Here is a 20,500-nt window from a genome sequence, read left to right on the forward strand (position 1 = left end):
ACACACACACAGACACACACACCACACACACCACACACACACACCACACACACATACACCACACACACAGACACACACACACACCACACACACAGAGACACACATACACACCACACTCACCCCACACACAGACACACACACACGACACACACAGACACACACACCACACACACACACCACACATGCACACACACACCACACAGACACACACTCACCACACAGACACACACACACACACAGACACACACACACAGAGACACACACACAGACACACACACACACACGGAATTTAAATCTGTTAACTCATCAGGTGTCTTATTCATGATTAAGCCTTCTAGAATCTTGAAAAATGTCTTTCAGTTACACCATAGGCGATTTGTTAGAAGGACTTCTGCCCATGGAGCCTGATACATCTGAGTTTTTGTCTGTGCTCTGCTGCCGAACACTTTTGCACAGTGGGTCCTGGGAAGGTTATTAGAAGCCCCTGAATCTCAGACTTGTCATCTGTGAAATGAAGATAAGGATGGGGACTGCTGGAAGGATTAGCAGGAGGGATGTAAAGCTGCAGGCGTGGGGGAGGCATGCAGGGAGCATCTCCTCAGTCTCCCCGTGTTTTTCTCTCCTCCTTCTCTTACCATCGCTATCGTTCTTGTTAATACGGCTGCTGTTGTGGTTGTTCTTGCTATTGATAGCATTTTTATTTTTGGCCCTTTAAGAATGTAACATTAAAAGAGACAAATAGAATAAAGATACGGTACTAAAGCCCACGTGATAGGAAAATATATACATCTTACATATAAGAAAAGCACTATGGGTTGTTCCTGCCCCCACTACCCCCTCCCCCCAAATAAACAGAGCAGGTGGTAGAAGTCAGTGTCGCTTCCCAAGCTAGTAGAGTGGCTGCTGTGGCTGCTAAAGTCGTTGGAGCTTTGAAACAAAGGCTAGTCTTCTGCTTCCAAATGACGCTCATGCAAAGTTTAGATCCCCAGCTTTCTCTTGGAGGGCAGGGATGGGTTGATTTTTATTCAGTTTTATTCCTCATACTCATCAAAATACTCAATAAACAACGTATTTAAGAATTAATGAGATCTTCTCCGCACCACTGTTTCTGCGGTCTACAGAGCCTTCTCTCTCCTGTGCAAAATGGCAACTTTTTTTTTTTTTTTTTTTTTTTTTTTTATTGATTTTTTTTTTTTTTTTTTTTTTTTTGAGACGGAGTTTCACTCTTGTTACCCAGGCTGGAGTGCAATGGCGCGATCTCAGCTCACCGCAACCTCCGCCTCCTGGTTCAGGCAATTCTCCTGCCTCAGCCTCCTGAGTAGCTGGGACTACAGGCACGCACCACCGATTTTTTGTATTTTTAGTAGAGACGGGGTTTCACCATGTTGACCAGGATGGTCTCGATCTCTTGACCTCGTGATCCACCCGCCTTGGCCTCCCAAAGTGCTGGGATTACAGGGTTGAGCCACCGCGCCCGGCCGGCAACTCTTAAGGAAAAACTCATTGCACCAGTTGCAGAAGAAGAGACAACAGTCCCAAACAATAAGATCACTGTAGTGGGTGTTGGACAAGTTGCTATGGCCTGTGCTATCAGCATTCTGGGAAAGTCTCTGGCTGATGAACTTGCTATTGTGGATGTTTTGGAAGACAAAGGTGAAATGATAGATCTGCAGCATGGGAGTTTATTTCTTCAGACGCCCAAAATTGTGGTAGATAAAGATTATTCCGTGACCGCCAATTCTAAGATTGTAGCGGTAACTGCAGGAGTCCCTCAGTGAGAGGGGGAGAGTCATCTCAATCCGGTGCAGAGAAATGTTAATGTCTTCAAATTCATTATTCCTCAGATCGTCAAGTACAGTCCTCATTGCATCATAATTGTGGTTTCCAACCCAGTGGACATTCTTACATATGTTACCTGGAAACTGAGTGGGTTACCCAAACACCGTGTGATTGGAAGTGGATGTAATCTGGATTCTGCAAGATTTCGCTACCTTATGGCGGAAAAAATTGGCATTCATCCCAGCAGCTGCCATGGATGGATTTGGAGGGAACATGGTGACTCAAGTGTGGCTGTGTGGAGTGGCGTGAATGTGGCAGGTGTTTCTCTTCAGGAATTGAATCCAGAAATGGGAACTGACAATGATAGTGAAAATTGGAAGGAAGTGCGTAAGATGGTGGTTTAAAGTGCCTACGAAGTCATCAAGCTAAAAGGATATACTAACTGGGCTATTGGATCAAGTGTGGCTGATCTTATTGAATCCATGTTGAAAAATCTATCCAGGATTGATCCCATGTCAACAATGGTAAAGGGGAGGCATGGCATTGAGAATGAAGTCTTCCTGAGCCTTCCATGTATCCTCAATGCCCAGGGATTAACCAGCGTTATCAACCAAAAGCTCAAGTATGATGAGGCTGCTCAGCTCAAGAAAAGTGCAGATACCCTGTGGGACATCCAGAAGGACCTAAAGACCTGTGACTACTGAGCCCTAGGCTGTAGAAGTTTAAGAACTACAATGTGATTAACTCTGAGCCTTTAGTTTTCATCCATGTACATGAATCGCAGTTTGCTCTGATCTTCTTCAATATGCGAATTTGGGCTCACAGAGTCAAAGCCTGTTCTTGGTTTAATGCTTGCAATATGAGTTCTTGAACAAATAAAATTAACTATTGCAGTGTGCTTCAAAAAAAAAAAGAATTAATGAACAGAAGAACAAACAAAAATGGAATGTTATGGTATAACACGTTATGATGTGATACAACTGAGTGAATATTGGCTCCTTTCCAAGGCGAGCTATTTCAAGTTGAAATCACAAATTGTACATGACCAAGTTACTCTAATATGGAAAAATAGGAAGAGTATTTACACAGGTAGGGGAATGTGTTACATGCAGCTTGTTCCAGGTCCCTGAACAATGGGTACGTTTATCATGAGGTGCAAGGAAAAACTGCTGATCCTCGAGAGGCATCCCACTAGGAAGGTGGCCTCTGATCAAGATAAAAGCAGGCTTATATGGGTATCGTCATGTAGGGAGCCTGAGAGGGAAAGTATTAATCATACATGTGCCTTTTACCCCCTATCATTAGGTATAGGATCATGCCTATACATACTTAATAAATATAAATATACATATCATGAATATATAAGTACCAAATGACTATATCATATATGTATCAAACACATATATGTATGGGGTATGTGTGTGTGTGTGTGTATATACATATATATATGTGTATATATATATATATACACACATATATATATATGTATATACACACATATATAGGATCATACCTATATATGCCATATATATACTAAACATATATATATATATATACACACACACACACACGTAGGATCATACCTATATATACCATCTATATGTGGTATATATAGGTATGACCCTACATCTAAATATATACACCAAATATACCAAATGCATATGTTTACCTATATATGTTTACTTACAAATATATATAATGCTACATCTATATATACACCATATACCATATATATATATATATATATATATACATGTAAAAACATATTTGGTGTGTTTGTGTGTTTGTGTGTGTGTGTGTGTGTATATATATATATATATATATATACGTAGGTACATATTGGTGATATAAAGTAAACATATCCAAAATATATATTTTACAAATATATATAAATATATATATATATATTCCAAATATATACATGTACCAAACATATATGTTCCAAATTTAGCTTCTGGAAGCCAACAGCAGGCCTTAACTGAGATTCAGAGAAGAAACAGAGGGAAGAGGAAGATGGCTGGCAGAACACAGGGATGTGCCTGTTCGAGTTATTTCCAGGTGACTATTAGTGCTGGTCCCGCTGGATTTCAAGGGGGAATTAGATCATGGAAATCTAAACTTGGCAGTAATTAGCAGATCGGTGGTGCTCGGTAAGAACATGCATCTCCATAGTGGAGTGCTGCATCGTTTTTGTCTGGAAAAGCACACCCAAAAGACATGATTCGGTGTCTAACGTGCCAAATCATTCTCTCTTTTTGTTATTTTCCCCAATCTTTTAGCACTACCTTCACCTAATACGGGGGTTTACTTATGGATAGTGCACTTAGGAACTTTTCCAAAGCTTTCAATGGAGAGAATTAGTGTTTCTGTGAAAATTTTCTTTCATAGTCATTGTTCATGGGTTTCTAAAACACTTAATTAAATCACTTAATTACTGTTATAGACTTCACTGATAGATAATATCTGGTTTAGTCTGAAAACAGAAATGCTTGGATGTCCTGCTGAGTGGCCTTTTCATCGTGGATCAGTCATTTCTCATAGAGAATGGAGAGCCATTAGCCTAGGGTGGACTGAGAAAGAATTTTCCCTGTAGAGCTCATCCTCAGTTGCAGAGGGCCTCAGCTTCCTAACCCTGCTCAGCCAATAGAAAGCCCAGACATCAACCTCAATTACTCCATATAGAAAACAGTTCATGAGCTTTCTGCTGTCATTCCAGCATGATATGTAGGGATCTCATTTTCCAACCCAGTCTTCTCATCCTTGTATTTTTTTTTCTGAATATGTATATACAGTTCCCAGAAGAAATTCATAAAAAGCTGTTCTTTTTTTGGCTCTTCATATTTCCAATAATGTTTTTGAAACTCAGTATTTCAGTTTTCTTATCCATTTGCACCTTCAGGTTAATTCCTGTGTTATTGTAATTTTTAATACAAGCCAGAACCTAGAAAAGGACATGCAGTCATACCCCAGCCCATGCTGAAGTGAAAGTTCCAGAAGGAGGAGAATGAATAAAGTCAGAACAGAGGAAATAGCATGGAAGCAGAACAACAGAGGAGGGAGGATGATGAAGTACCTTGAAGTAATGATCCAGAGTTTCTGTCTTTTGCAGAAGTTGATAGGAGGCCCTGGACATCTCACCTGTCAGACAGGCAAATACTCCTGTCCCTCTGGTTCGCAATGTTTGGATTCTCATTAAAGCTTTGTCCATTGAGGTCTTACTTGAAAAAGCAAGTAAAAAAATGTGAAGTAGACTTAAGGAGCACAAAGACCTGCAGTATAATAAATTCTGTGAACTACCGCTAACGCGTGGAGTGCTCTATTTTTAGTTATTGGAAGAGAAAGGATTTGGTGATAATCACCATCTTTCGGGAATATAAAAAGCTTTTTTTTTTTTAAAGAACTCGCTACCCACTTAGTCGCCATCACTACGAAGGATCAAAGAAGTGGGGCAAGGCTGCAGAAACACAAAAGAGTTTTTCTGAGTCTAATATGGGTGATGAAGCCACAGCTGAAAACTTCCAACTTTAATATAAACAACTTTAGGCTTTTCATTCATCTGGATGCAAATAGCTCACCCAGATGACATCTTGATCTTTTGCAAAGCATTGCCATCTTTGCTTTCGCATGTGTTATATGTGCATGCTGTGTATAACAGATCTTTTGTCAGTGACTTGAACTGGTCACGATGTGAGCTCACATCATGACCAGAAAAATCCATTATGAGAAAGTTCTTACAACGTGTTTGTGATATCAAAATTCCACTCTACATCCTAATAACTTCCTGATGAATGCCACGTATCTACTGGGGAGTGTTAAAATAATTCCTCTGGAATGTGAATCCAGTCCCACAACCAGAGTCTAAAAACTATCAGAGGTAGGTCTCAAAACTCCCTTAACAATGTCGTGAACATTATACTCAGTTCCGGTCGAACAGCTCTGATAAAATGCAGTGCAAATGCTGTGTAACTCAAGGCACCAGCAATTAAATAAGCAGAGCAAATTGTCTCTCTATTATCTTGGATAAATAGAGATTTTCTTCAAGATGCGGGAGCAAGGCTGGAGTTTCTCTGAGAATGCAAATGAGGAAAGGATGAGCTGTGGCCGTTTCAGGAGGCTTCTTTAGAGAAGTGGACATTTCAGATGCACCCCATGTTGCTTCTGAAATGGAGGCAGGTCTCAAAAGTAGAAATATCCTGAAAAGGAGCTCGCAAAATGGAAATCTTTTTGCACAATATACCGGTGTGGAGCTCACGTAACTACGTGTTTTCAGGGCTATCAAATTTAAAAAGTAATAGAAATGGAAAACAACAACAGTAAATAATTTACTTATATTATTGTGGTTTCACAGGCATAACAACATTATGATCATTAATGTTATTAGTTTTGCTTGGACTTCCTAGATCTGGATGATGATGATGCTAATTAGGAAAAACGGCGTTGAAGAAACTTAATCAGATTTTGGTCATTCATGTACCAATGAAGTTCAGTATTTTACTCGATACTAAACAGCTTGCAATAATACATAAATTTCATCTTTATTCACCGACCTTCACTTGGATTCTTTGTTTTTAATGTTTTCTTTATAAAAAGTACACTTTCATAATGTGTAAAATGTATACGCCTTTCAGAATATATTTAATTTGAAAAGTCAGATTTGCAAATAGCAAAAGCTACAGATTTCCATTTTTATGTTTAAAATATCAAGTGTAAATATTTAAAACATGTTTTCTTTCATGACTTTTCCTTCATCCAAAATGTTAGAGACTTATGTTTTAGACTCAAATCATTTATACAGCAGTAACAATCTTTAAAAAAATTCCTGTATGATTTTTTGCATTCATATTATATTTGAAGTTTTAATAGTAAAGTACACTTGTATCAGATTTCAAAGTTAAAAATACAGCCTTTATTCAACTTTAATATATCAACCTGATTCATACTACAAGGCTGTCCTCTGTATCTTAACTTTTTAAAAAATGTGATAAATGTGTGAAAAGGTAATCATTGATTATTTTTAGCAAGATACCTCTTTTAAAATGGTGTTCAACAATTTAAAAAATCAGTTTATTCAGTTTCTGTGTGAAACTTACATTTATTTTTTCCAAATAATGTCACATAATAAATTATGCCAATGCTATTTTAATAGAACTTCACAGAGTGTATAAACACATAGATATTAAGACCTACTGTAATGGTACTTATACTACAGATGAACTCCCAGCTACTTATAAGTGACATAAATATTATATTTGAATCTGTTATTTGTATATTTAAGTCTGTTTTTACTTTATAGTATGCCACATCAGTTATAAGGAAACTAGAAAATGTTATTCTCTTTGCATGGGCTTTGTTAGCGTTTCATGCAATCACTAGTGATATAGATAACCATATGTATACATACAATTTGACATCGCTTATGCATCAGTATTCATTAGACAACCTGATATTACTGTTCTTACAACTGCAAGGTCAATATTTTGTTTTGAGAATATAATTATTATCTTAAAAATCATGAAAAACATCCTGAAACATCCATGTTTCGTTTTGTTTGCAAGAGGAGGTCTAGTTGTCTTACAGGAAAATGACAAATTGCAATGTCTCATTTAAGTGCAGATAGATTTTCTCAACCATTTCAGTACTAGGAGAATAATTCACTGATTCATATTTAATGGTCCTGACACAGCATCATAGTATATTTTTAAAAACTGTTTTTACATTCTTTGTGGCCAGAGATTGGATGTACTTCTCTAGGCAAATTACTCAAAGTATTTTTTAAGAGATCTGTATATGCAGGACAAATCTATTTCCCTATGACAGTTTCATTCTGGGAAGGCGACGGGAATAACTTACAAGGTCCTTGGTGATTCAGGCACTGTTTTTTTTTTTTTTTTTTTTTTTTTATTTGAAAGCATATTGCATTCACATTTTAGATTCTTACAGGAGATATCAAAATTCCTTTGATGATTATTAAAGGACATGTTTATCATAATTTCAACAAAAAGACAGATGTGTATATAAGGTTATTAGCTAAACAAACTGCTAATTATTATTTGCTTTCAAATGTCCTTCTCTTTTCATACAATGTACAATATTTGTGTTTGCCTTCAGCAAAATAAATTTCATCCTATTATGCAAGGGTATACTTAGATCCTACAAGACACAAAATAGACATGTTGTCAGGTAATACACTTTAGTGACTTGAATCATAAGTATCAGGTATATTTCACATTATTATGTACTCTAAAATATTAAATCCTCTTCTTGTTTTCAGAAATTTCAGCATATATTATGAGTTTAGCCAACCTCGCTCCTTTTAAGAGATTCCTCCTAACTCCTGGGTATCAATCCTATTGTAGTAATTGGATTATTCCCAATTAGCCAGTGGGAGTGACGTAAAGGCATGGCAAGAAAATTGCCTGAAATGTCTTTAAAAGGAGCCATCTACAGTATACTCTATGACTTCCTAGTGGGTTTCCCATGAGACCATATAATAGAATCAATTTCCACTAATGCACTCAAATAGATTTTAATGGTGTTAGGTGTACAATTCAGATATATAAGTATCCAGATAGAAAGCTGACCTCTGTTCATTGCTGAAAGGAGATCAATATTGTTTTGCCAAGATACTATGTAACTGTGTCTCACTCAGACTCTTCTAATGCCAGAAATAAAGAGAAATGACACCTTAGCGCTCTAAGCTGAAACCCCGCCAAGCTTAGATCTGAAAAGATCAGCTGGGTATAGAAAATAGAAGTCAGGTCTTTGTATTTCACAAAAGACAAATCATTTTTTGTTGAGATATCTAAAGCAGTACCATGCTAGTAGTATTTATGACTTTGTTAAGTGGTAGAAGAAAACAAGCATTCCCGAAATATTTGAGTAGCTGAGTTCAAGTTGCTGTCATTTTCCTGTCTGAGGACTGTCAAATTTTTCTTTCTGTGAAAATCGGCTGTCATCATGTTCAAATTAGGAAGTTTCTTTTTTTTTTTTCCCCCTCTGAGGATAGCAGTGAGATGCTGAGACTATTACATTGTCTGTGGACTTGTGCACCCTGTAGTTCAGGGGTCCTCTAAGAAGGAATACAGACATTCATACCTAACTAACGTGTTTGGAAAATTCTACCCTATTCAGAGCATACTCCTGAAGAATCAGCAATCCCAACAAGTCCTAATATAAGCAGGATATAGTGACTTTGGACTGCAGTACCAAATGCGTTTTCATTTCACTTAGAAGCCATAATTTTAACTCAGTCTAGAAATACACAGCATTGGGAGAAGTGGCCATATTTAGTTCACTTTGCCTTTGATAAAATTAAAATCTGCATGCATATTAAATATACTATATTTTCTTCACCAAAACAATTTTGCTTTCTCTTTTTTACTGTCTATATTTAAAGTATGTAATATGATAGTTTAATATACATATAGATAGTGAAATAAGTATACTTAAGAAAATCAATATATTTAATATATTTAATCACTCCCATAGTCAGCGTGTGTGTGTGTGTGTGTGTGTGTGTGTAAACATCTTAGATCTTCTCTCTTAGATTTCCAGTATACAGCATAATACTACTAGCTATAGCCTTCATGCTATATATTAGATTGTAGTTGAACCTACATAAGTTCAACTTCATGCTTTTGACTGACATACCGCCTTTCCATGCTGTCCCACTCCAATAAACATCGTTCCTCTTCTGTTTCTATGTATTTTTTTAAGAATATACATATACAATAATTTCCAGGTTTTCTTTCTGCATTTGGCTTATTTCTCTCGACGTAATGCCCTCCTGTTTCATCCATGCTGTCAGAAGTGGCAGTGTCTCCTTTTGTAAAGCTGAATCATATCCCACTCACCCATTGACAGACACCTAGGTTCCTTCCATATCTTGGCTATTGTGAATGATGCCTCAATGGACATGGGGGTACAGCTATTTCTATGAGGTGGCTGTTTGCATTTGTTTTTGCTTTTATATCCAAGAAGGGGATCGCTGGGTTATATGGTAGTTCTGTTTTATTTTTTGAGGAGCCTCCATATTCTTTTCCATTACTGGTTATACTAATCTTTATTCATACAAACAGTGCACAGGGGTTCACTTCTTTATACCTTTGCCAACATGTATCTTTATCTTTTTGATACTAGCCCCTGGAACAGACATGAGGTAATATTTCCTAGCTTCGATCTGTATATCCCTGGTGATAAGTGATGTTCAGCATCCTGCAAAATAATTTGTATTTCAAATTGTTTTAAATCTATCTGAATTGTAGTAGTCAGATTGATTTTTGTTATATTTGATCATTCTTACTTGGTTCTTGTTCATCACTAGGCAATAGAATAAAAAGAGGTTGTTTCTACCCTTATCAAACCACCGACTACAAAATCAAATGTATTTGTTTCTTCTTTCAACATGTTAAACTTGATACTAGGCATGAGGAAATATGGATGAGGAAAACACCATTCCTATGTTTCAGTAAATCACAGGGATAGGGACACAGTATATGGATAAGCAATAGTTTAATTTGATTACTCTTTTGCTGGAAGAACTTTATTGCTGAGTTGCATTTGCAAGTTTCCAAAGCCTTTTTTATACTTCCTGCTTAACTAACCTCATGTTACTCTTGAGAGGTTTATTATTTTAAGTTTTATGAATGAGCCTGTAAACACAATAAAACTGTTTATTGAAATTCCATTTACATAAAAGTGGTCTTCCTGTGAAGTAGGCAGGGCAAGCTTAACAGATGGTGATTCGTAGATGCACGGAGGTTAAGAAGTTTGATCAAGGTCACCAGGTGTGTTTGTAACATAGACGGCAGTAAGACGTTGGCTTTTTCTTGGCTTCTACATTTTCCTCCTACGATTCCTTATGGCCATTGTTGATCTTTAGGTGGAATTCTAAGTTGCAAAATATTGACCAAGATGATTTTCAAAAACTTTAAAATATTCCAAATAAGAAACTTATTTAGCCTGGCAAAGTGGCTCACGCATGTAATCCCAGTACTTTGGGAAACCGACGTAGGTGGATCACTTGAAATCAAGAGTTTGAGGCCAGTGTGGCCAACATGGTGAAGCCCCGTCTCTACTAAAATACAGAAGTCAGCCTGGCGTGGTGGTGCATGCCTTTAATCCCACTTAATGGGGGGCTGAGGTAGGAGAATCACTTGAATCCAGGAGGCAGAGGTTGCAGTGAGCCAATATCATGCCTCTGCGCTTCAGCTTGGGTGACATAGCAAGACTCCATCTCAAAAAAAAGAAAAAAAAAGGAAGAAAAGAAATTCATTTAATCTTACTCTTCAAATGAGAAGTGGTTACTGCTCATTTTGCATTTAATACAATTTCTCATATTTTCCTTGATAATACATGGTACCATATTTTCCTGGTGTAATAGATTTTTTTTTTGAGAAGAAAGAATTCCACATTACTTTCTGTGGCATTTGTGAATACGTTTCCAACTGTCCAAAAATGATATGTTCCCTTTGTATATTATTATCAAGAAACATCAAGGAATAAAATTATTTCTATGAAATATAAATATATGTAAATATTATGTATGTATATATTTAGCTTTGTGAAGGAAAAATACAGAAACTCCAAACCACAAATTAAGAGGTGGTATTTTACATTTAAAAATTTTTCATTTAGAAAAAGGCTCACCACAGCAATCATTTATTTAAAATATTTGATGGTCTCTAAGTTAGCACTTAAACTCAGTAAGAATGACTGATTATTTTGTAGGTAAAATATAGATCAAGTGAGGTGTCATTAGCTATCACAGTTGTTAAAATCAATAAAAATTTAAGTTCAATGTAGCTATGTGAGACCTGCATAGGGTGTTGTTTCCAGTATTTTATACTACTTTAATGAGATAAAATTTTATTTATGAAAGTAAAGGGCAGCAACAGTTCAAGCTCTCAAAGGGAAATAATAATTTGTACTTTCAAAATCATAAGTGCATATTAGGAATTCTTTAGGTAATTTAAAACTGGCTAGCTTTTACTGAAATTCATAAATTATTTTCATCTGGGAGTACAAATACGTGGAAATTTAGCTTTTGAACAAAACAGGAAAAGGCATCAATTTTTTATTTACCTCACCCATCCCCGAGTTTATAATATCTTAGAAAGCTTGCAGTAATTCTTAAAAGTAATTAAGGAAGTTGGTTGTGAAGATTTTTTTAGGGGGGTGGTGAGGACTAGAATATTTAGAATGCACCTGAGGAAAATGAGTCCAGTTCCAGAAGAAAGGAAGCAAGAAATGCGTGGGACTTGTGATGATACATTTAATCCAACATGGAATTAGAGAGGGGAGAGGGCAGAGGGGAGTGGGGAGGGGGTGAGGGAAGAAGAGAGAGAGGAGAGAGAGGAGAGAGAGCAGGGGGGGAGAGAGAGAGAGAGAGAATGGGCAGGCCCAAGCACATGGGCACATGAGAGAGAAGGAAATAGATTAGAAAACCTTTATTTCTTGTTAGGCTTCATTTATTTATCTACTTTGTTAATTTATTTAGTCATGGAGATAACCTGCGCAAAACGCAAAATCTAAAACCTGACGATGTGCGCCCTCTGGTCTCCCCCCCTCACTTCCTCTAGCTGCATAGTCTTTTTTCCACCTGCTTTTCTCCAGGCCGTCAGGGTCTTTAGTTTCTTGTTCAACCTGCGGAGCTTCTTTGTGCATAAACCAACTTCATTAAAACAAAGTTCTAGCTCTCCCTCCTTTCTTCACCAATGAAAACATAATATAAACTTCATTTTCTTTTCCTTCTTTCTCAAATCTACATATGTTGAAAGTTTTTCATATCAATATATAGTGAACATTCTCATTTTTCACATCAGTATATAATGAATATTCTCATTTTTTGATAAAATTTCATAGACTTCAAAGATATGTATTTCATTTATTTATGTTTTGGTGTTTTTTTGGGGAGTGTTTACATCTTTAAAAATTTGGTCTTGAATATTTCATGTTAATTTCCTTATATTTTAAGTTACTTTTGTGATAAAAAGTATTTTCTTTTATGAAGTTGGTTGTTTTTTTATTAGAAAAACTAATATATTATAATAATTTATTTTCTGTTATCTGTTGAATTCTTTCTTAGTTTAAAATAGCTTGTTAAAAAATTGATTTTACTTGGTTTTCCAGTTTGAAATTATATCAGAATTGTGCTGTATCTTTATCTTCTCCTTTCTACACTTTATAAATTTTCTTTCTTTCTTTTTTCAAATTACCTCAGCTAGTACTTAATGTAAAATATTGATTGAAAGTGGGAATATTGGTAATTCTTTTCTAGTTCCTAATTTCAAGAGTGATGGTTTCTAAGATTTCACCCTTAAGCATGAGCCTTGATTTATACGTGAATTAGATGTGTTTTATCATGTTAAATGGACTTCAGTTTATGTATATATAGGTGAATTTTACCAGTAGTGGTAACTTATTCTTTAAAAAAAATTTGATAGATTTTTATGGTTAAGCATAGTGACTCCCGGCTGTAATCCCAGCATCTTGGGAAGATGAGACAGGAGGATCCCAGGAGTTTGAGAACAGGCTGGGCTACATAGGGAGGCCCTGTCTCTACAGAAATAGTGTAAAACATGCTGGGCATGGTGGCATGTGCCTGTGGTCCCAGGTACTTGGGAGGCTGCAGTGGGAGGATCCCCTGATCCTGGGAGGTGGAGGCTGCAGTGAGCTGTGATTACGCTCTGGCCCCCTAGCCTGGGATACAGAGCAAGACACAGTCTCAAAACAAGTAACAATAAAACAAACTAAATTTGATGGATTTTATAAACTTTTCTACTATTTCCCCACTGTTTCTTTTATACTTCTTTTGTCATCCTATTTATTTTTACATAATTTAATAAAAAGGTATTAAATATTCTTGGACTTAATGTGAAGAGATTCCGGGGTTGGGGGAAAGATCTGAAAGGGTCAGATAGTCTTCTGTTGTATGTTTTGATTGAAAGTCTGACGCTCTCTGACAGAGATTGATTGCTTCCTGCAACTATGGATCCACTGTGTAATTCTCTGGGTCACTCAGTCTCTTCTGAATTGTAGTTCTGTAAACTCCTTTCCACTCACACCAATGATAGCCCTGTCGCTGAAATATATATAGTTTCTACTGTGTGTGGACAGATAGACAGAGATAGATTGATAGATTTGTAACTGAATCTTGTCATTCACACACACACACACACACACACACACACACACACACATATATGTGAGAGAGAGAGAGACGGAGACAGAGAGGGAGAGGCAGGGTCAGAGATGCTTCTTTGAGGCCCTATTTTCACCTCCCCTTACAGGAGTAACTATGTTGTACATTTGGAACCTCTTAATACTCTTTCTCCTCATCAGTTTTTTCTCTGACTTTTAAATATCTCACTGTATACCAGTTTTCTCCTGATGATTTTATTGTATTCTCATACTTCAAAAAAAAAATAGTTTTTTGAGGCAGAGAAGGAAGAGGTATGATTTCTTTTTTCTGTTTTTCTTTGTGATTTTCAGGAACAAACAGGAGAACATCTGTCACTAGAAACCCAAGCTTCCATACCAGAAGACTTGGCTTTGTTGAAACAGAATTATACTAAATTTAATTGTTTTACCTATGGGATGTCACTTTTAAAGTATAGATAACAGTTTTTTGCTTAATCTCCTAGAGAATTAATTTCAATCTATATGCGCCCAAAATTTGGTTCTTCCAAATTCATTAGTTGCTGAGAGATGTTTGAAAATGCTAAGAGAAAAGGCGAGACACTGGTTTCTTTCCTGCCACACTTGTTCACTTAGACCTCAGTTTTTAGGTAATTCTCATAAGACTATAAAATTAAAATCATCTTGAATAGTGCTCTAATTATGAAGATTTATTTATAATTTAAAAACTTTTCTCAAATACTGAACACGCCAGGAATTCGGGAGACCTATGTTAACCTGTGTTCTGCTACTCATTTCTGTAAGAATATAGTAAATTACTTTAACATCTGTGCCTAAAATTTACCTGTCAAATGAAAGTAGGTAAATGTAAACATAGGTTATGGATGTTGAGGTATGATGATACTTTAAAAGCCTTCTATTAATAACTGAAAAATTCTGTTTTTCAGATATTAATCTTGATGTCTCATGTATACATTTATGAAAAAGTCCCAATTCAGTGACCAGTCGCTTGAGGTCATGCCTGTTTCCTCTTGAAGAAGACATTTCCTCAGCCACATGACCTTCTTCATGCCCTTTCTGGGTGTAGAGGGAGATGGATGCAGAGCTGGCATTGTCTTGTGGTGTAGGGATTATTGGCAAAGGGTCTTCTGTTCCATAAATGAATAACCCCCATCAGGTGGCACCTGCTCAGGGGATGCCAGGCGGTGTAAGGATTCTTGGCAAACCGTCTTCTGTTCTGTAGGTGAACAGCCCCCATCAGGCGGCACCTGCTTGGGGGTGCGTGGCTGGGGTGGAGTGAGTGTGGTTCCCCATCCAGGGCATCTCACAGCTCTGTCGGCCTCCTGACTGACAGTCCCTGCGCCCCACCCAGCTCTAACACCGGCTTCTGTGCCATCTCCTTCACAATTGGTTGACTTTGGAATCTGCCCCAACTCCTGTGCTCTTTGGACTATGGGTCAGATTTAAGCAGAGTCATCACAGGACCTGATACACATTTAACAAAGAATGTTTACAGGCTGATTTTAGCTATTATCTGAAGAATAGGGCCTATAGGAACCAAGACAGAAGCAAAGACCCTTTAGGAGGCAATTACCATAATCCAATGAAAGTCCATGTTGGTTTGGTCCAGAGGGGTAGTGCTGGGGATGGGAGGCTGGGCTCCTTTTGAAGATGGAAAAACAGAATTAACTGACAAGTTGGATATGTGTGAAAGAAAGAAAGGGGCTGAGGCTGATACCTTGGTGTTTGAGTTGAATGCCTAGAAGGATGCAGTTGCCAAAATTAAGATGATTCTGGAAGATAAATGATTTTGCAAAGAAAAATCAGGGGCTCATTTTAGTTTATGTTAAGTTTTGGATGTCAGTGAGGCATCTGCATAGAAATGCAGGGTGGACCCATGGATTTATACACCCGCTATTAAAAGGGGAAAGTCTGATCTGGAGACAAAAATTTCAGGATTATCAATTTATATGTAGTAATTAAGCTTTGAAACCAGATCATATTGTCAAGGGAATGGGTAAATAGAAAAGAGATGAATAAAGGTATCTGTTTTAAGTGTTTATATTATATTCAATTTTAGTATTGCTCTTTGATTAAGCATTGCTTTGTGAATTTCTGAATTACTTTGTGTAAAACAAACGGATCATGTCAAGTTGGCTTTAATTAACCCTTAATAATTTTTGTCACAGTTAAACAAACACCAGATAGCTTATGAACTCAAATTCATAGTATCCACTCTGTGAAATAGCATAATAACTAAAGTATAGTTAGCTTATAGTTATGTTTGTCCTATTAGTTTTTGGAACTGAACTATAAATACATTGAGGACTGGAGTAATTTTGGATAGTTGTCTAGATTTAAATAACAAACCCTGGATAACATAAAAATATGCTTCAAATGTTAAAATAATATGAAATTATTGTCACATGTGAGTATAAAAGGAAATACAGTCTAAGTTTACAAAAACAGCAACAGGATATCTCTAGAAACCTTCCCCCAAATCTGCTATTGATCATAGTCAAATTATAGGATTATTCTAAATGTATGTAATTTTTTTCTTCAGTTTTAAGAATTTGGAACAAAAGAAAAATCCAATGTTACTATTTATAATGTTGAGTCTATTTTAATCCCAAATTTTTCCCAACATGATTTTTCCGCTGTTATTTGAGCAAAATTTAAGTGGCATAATTTATACAAGGGAACACTTATCCATGAGTCAATTTGAAATGCCCAGTTTCTTTTAAATGAACTTAAAGAAAGACAACTATGTCATTCTGGGAAAGGCCGCTTGTTTTTGGATGAGTGGTGTGAATTTGAACCTCAGCTGTGTCATTCAATAATCCTATGAACTTGGGAAAGTTCCTTCTCCTCCTTGGGACTTCTCTGTTATGTTCAATTGGGTAAAATTATTAAAGTATCACTAAAAAGTTAGATGAAGTATACGAAAGCCCCTACATATTTTGACTTAGAATGTCCATTTCCTTTTTGGGGAGTATTTTATTTTTGTCTTTCAGTTGGTGCACATTTTCATTTCTTAAACATATTAATTTAAATTCTCAACCCCTGACCGCAAACTTTGCAAGTGTGAGAAAGATCTAGCTTTCTTTTCCGAAGACCCTTTGCACTCAAAAATAGTCAAATATACTGTCTAAGGGTAACTCAGTTTGTTCTTGATAATATTTATGAGACACAGTCTTCACTCTCCAAAGATCCTAATCCCATGAGGTCAGTGAGTAATGCACGCTCCAGCAAGATGTCAGAGGAAGTCAGGATGATTTGCTCCAGTCCCCACTTGGAGCTTCCTTGGCATCCTTCCTTTCTCTTTAAAACAGTTTATAGGATTTCCTGGGTACCAAGACACTCCATAAGAGAATGCAATCATTTGCAAGCACCGTCTCCATTTAGTAAGGCTTGGCTAGACTGTCACAGATGGTCTTAAAGAGAAAAAAGATGACATACATTCGTTCAGGATGGGTGCATTTTAGCTGACTCTGAGGGAGGTGGTGGAATGACAGGAGCTGTCAGCATGGTGGACGGCACCCAGCTAATTTTTGTATTTTTGGTAGAGACGGGTTTCACCACGTTGGCCAGGCTGGTTTCGAACTTCTGATGTGAAGTGATCCGCCCTCCTTGGCTTCCCCACAGGGTGTCTTTTCTTAGGAGCCAGCTTTCCAAATTCTATCTCCATCTCCACTTTTGACTGCTGCCCTTCTTCAGTAGATAGGAAAATAAAAAGAACAGAGGAGAGCATGCAGATTAGAACTGATACCCTCGTGGAGTAACCTCCAGCCCAAGGTTCTCAGGACTTTCCTGTCCTGGAGTTGCCTCAGGGGCCAGGTTTGGGGTTTGGGGAGGGCATGGTGAGGCAGTGGTGAGCTGTTAGAGCTTTAGGTCCTGACCTCTGTTTTCTCAAGAGATGTTTATATTTAGTTTTATGTGAGAATTTTATGAATTATTATGTGGTGAAACCCCGTCTCTACTAAAAATAAAAAATTAGCTGGGCCTGGTGGTGGGCGCCTGTAGTCCCAGCTACTCGGGAGGCTGAGGCCAGAGAATCACTTGAACCCAGGAGGCGGAGGCTGCAGTGAGCCACGATGGTGCTACTGCACTGCAGCCTGGGCAACAGAGCAAGATTCCGTCTCAAAAAAAGAAAAAAAAAATACTGATTAATAAAAAGATAGAAGCCATGGCAAGACATAACCATATGGTTCTCTCAGCATCCGAGTCTCCAAAAACCAACTTAAACTAAACTTTCCTGCTTGGCATTCCTTCTGTACCTTTAGTAATTGGCTAATAAATCTGAAACTAATTTGGTCTAAAGTGTTAATGGCTGATAATGATTTAATGTGTTTCCCCACCCAGGGAACACATTTGCATTTTAATAGAGGTCTTACTGGCAATTTTCTTAACTCAAATGAATGACTTTAATGGTGAGCATGTGAGGTGCAGCAGGGACTGATTTTGGCAGAAGAAGTTTTCCAGTATCCCTAAAATCACACCTTGTAGTCAGGCAGCCTGATGTTATTTGTATTACTGCCACTAATGCCTGTGGATTTGTCTTTTTGGAAAATGTTACTTTTTGTGAGACTCGTATGTCAATCAAGCATCCTTTTCCAGAATTGCCTTCTTTCATCCATCAGCATGGTTATCTGCTAAAATATATCCAGATTAGACCTCTGAAATAGAAGCTTTAGATAGTATGGTCATATGTGTGCCTCAGCACTAAACCAACAGGCAAGGGTCCCAAAAGAAAGACGGAGGAAACAAAATGCCTTTGATATCACAAGTTAAAAAACAGAGAAAAGACACCATCACTATTATTAGCCATTTGTGAAATGTTTACTAGTTGCCCAATTAGAGGAAGAAGATGCTGCACTTACTATCTTTACTCTGATAAGGGAGTAAGGGAAATAAGGGAAATTTCCTTGTAAGCAATTGGCCATTTCTTCATTGACATGGAAATATATATATATGTGCGTGTGTGTGTGTATGTGTGTATGTGTGTGTGTATATATATATATATATATATGAAGGGTTCAGAGTAACAGTAGCTAGTCCTGCGTCCTTCTGGTTTTATTTTTGACTTAAAGATTATTAGACAATTCTGTGTGTGCCATTTACAAATCAAAGGGTTTTCAGTACCAGAAATGCGTGGTTGCAAGTGACTGACATTAAATTATGTCTCCTACACTGAAGTGTACTCTCACCTAGATGTATCCTCAGCCAACTTTGAATGATGCCGTTTGCTCTGAGGATCATGGGTAGGGGTCAAGGACTAATGGATTCACAGACATTTGAGCCTGAAGCAGTGAAACAGAAGAGGTTCGCTGGTCTCTGCCAGCTTCCACCACGGTCAGTCCCATGAATTGACTTTCAAGGGCATTACCTAATTTCTTCTTCATGGCACTTAACATGGATTTTATGGGATTTCTCTTGAGAAAATCTCTTGTAGACTTTCTTTGTAGACTCTTAAGAAGTCCCATATTTCAAATCAATGACCTGAGTTTAAAACTTTACCCCAGTTGAGGTGTGTACGGAGCCACCAAGCTCTGTCCCTTCCCCATAGTAGGCACTTAATCCAGCTGGTATTATTTATGCCATCATCACCATCTTACTAGCAGAGATAATTGTAATGATACAACAAAACTACTTGGCTTGGGAGCTTTTTTAGTTATGTGAAATACTGTCCTGTGAGGAAAATTAAAGACAAAACAAAAGCAAACGAAAACTACATACACACACCAAGCTGAAGAAAATTCCAGGAGAATTCTATTAAAAGTGTCTTTAGGCTCAAAGTCTTTAATGGATTTTTTTAAAGTTTACCTGCAACAAAGAGGTATTCATGGCTTTTCCTATTGTGAAAATACTCTCTGATAGATGGTATTTCTAATTTAGTACCAACTATTTTTTTTTCAGTTTTCTCATTCTTTGCTGAAAACCTTCTGTAACATTTTTTTCAGGACACCTGTCCCAAAAATAGTTTCTCTGAAAATGAATTTTGCTTTACAAAAATGAAAGGTACTTTTACACCTTTGTTTGAAAATGCAGCCATTACTAAAGAATCTGGGATCTGAAAATCACTGGTACTAAAACTAAGCAACTTAACATTAATTTCCTGGAAACTTGGGCTAAATGTATCAATACATAGTCAAAACAAAGGTTTCATTTGGCCTTTGGTTTATTGAATAAGCCAAAAATGACCCAAACAAATGCTGTTTTGTAAGTGTGATGATTCTGACCACCTCATTTCATAGCATGATTTACAGCTTTTACTTAATATGTGGCTTTTCAAGTATGAGTAAAAACAGAGTCATGTTATTTGTGAGAAAATTGTTGAGAATTTCATCCATTTTACCAAACTTCTCTTAAAATCATGTGCTATTTAAATGAGATTGTTTTCGGAAACATCATGTCATCATTTTCCTCAATTTTGCTTTCCTTGGTGGCTAACTAGAAAAGGCCTGAGCACATCTGTCCATCACCTCACGTGACACTCAGATACACACCCAAGGACAGCTTCAGCTTCCTCAGCATAGGGCACGGTCCCTTAATGTATGCACACAGGTCATTTTCTAGTTGTAAA

General features: G+C 37.1%; 2 protein-coding genes across 3 annotated transcripts in view; both read left to right on the forward strand.

The window, feature by feature from the left end:
- Positions 1 to 2,677, forward strand: part of LOC108284443 (L-lactate dehydrogenase B chain-like) — a 52,514-nt gene extending 49,837 nt beyond the window's left edge. Inside the window, 1 exon segment of the mRNA XM_037728730.1 lies at positions 1,459 to 2,677. Within this exon segment, the coding sequence (XP_037584658.1) occupies positions 1,459 to 2,183 (725 nt within the window). The 3' untranslated portion in view covers positions 2,184 to 2,677.
- The window catches only part of CSMD1 (CUB and Sushi multiple domains 1), a 2,110,588-nt gene that overhangs the window by 284,505 nt on the left and 1,805,583 nt on the right, over positions 1 to 20,500 (forward strand). The gene's annotated exons all lie outside the window — the stretch shown is intronic.

This window comes from Cebus imitator, unplaced genomic scaffold (genome assembly GCF_001604975.1).
Source record: "Cebus imitator isolate Cc_AM_T3 unplaced genomic scaffold, Cebus_imitator-1.0 Scaffold279, whole genome shotgun sequence".
Classification (NCBI taxonomy): domain Eukaryota; kingdom Metazoa; phylum Chordata; class Mammalia; order Primates; family Cebidae; genus Cebus; species Cebus imitator.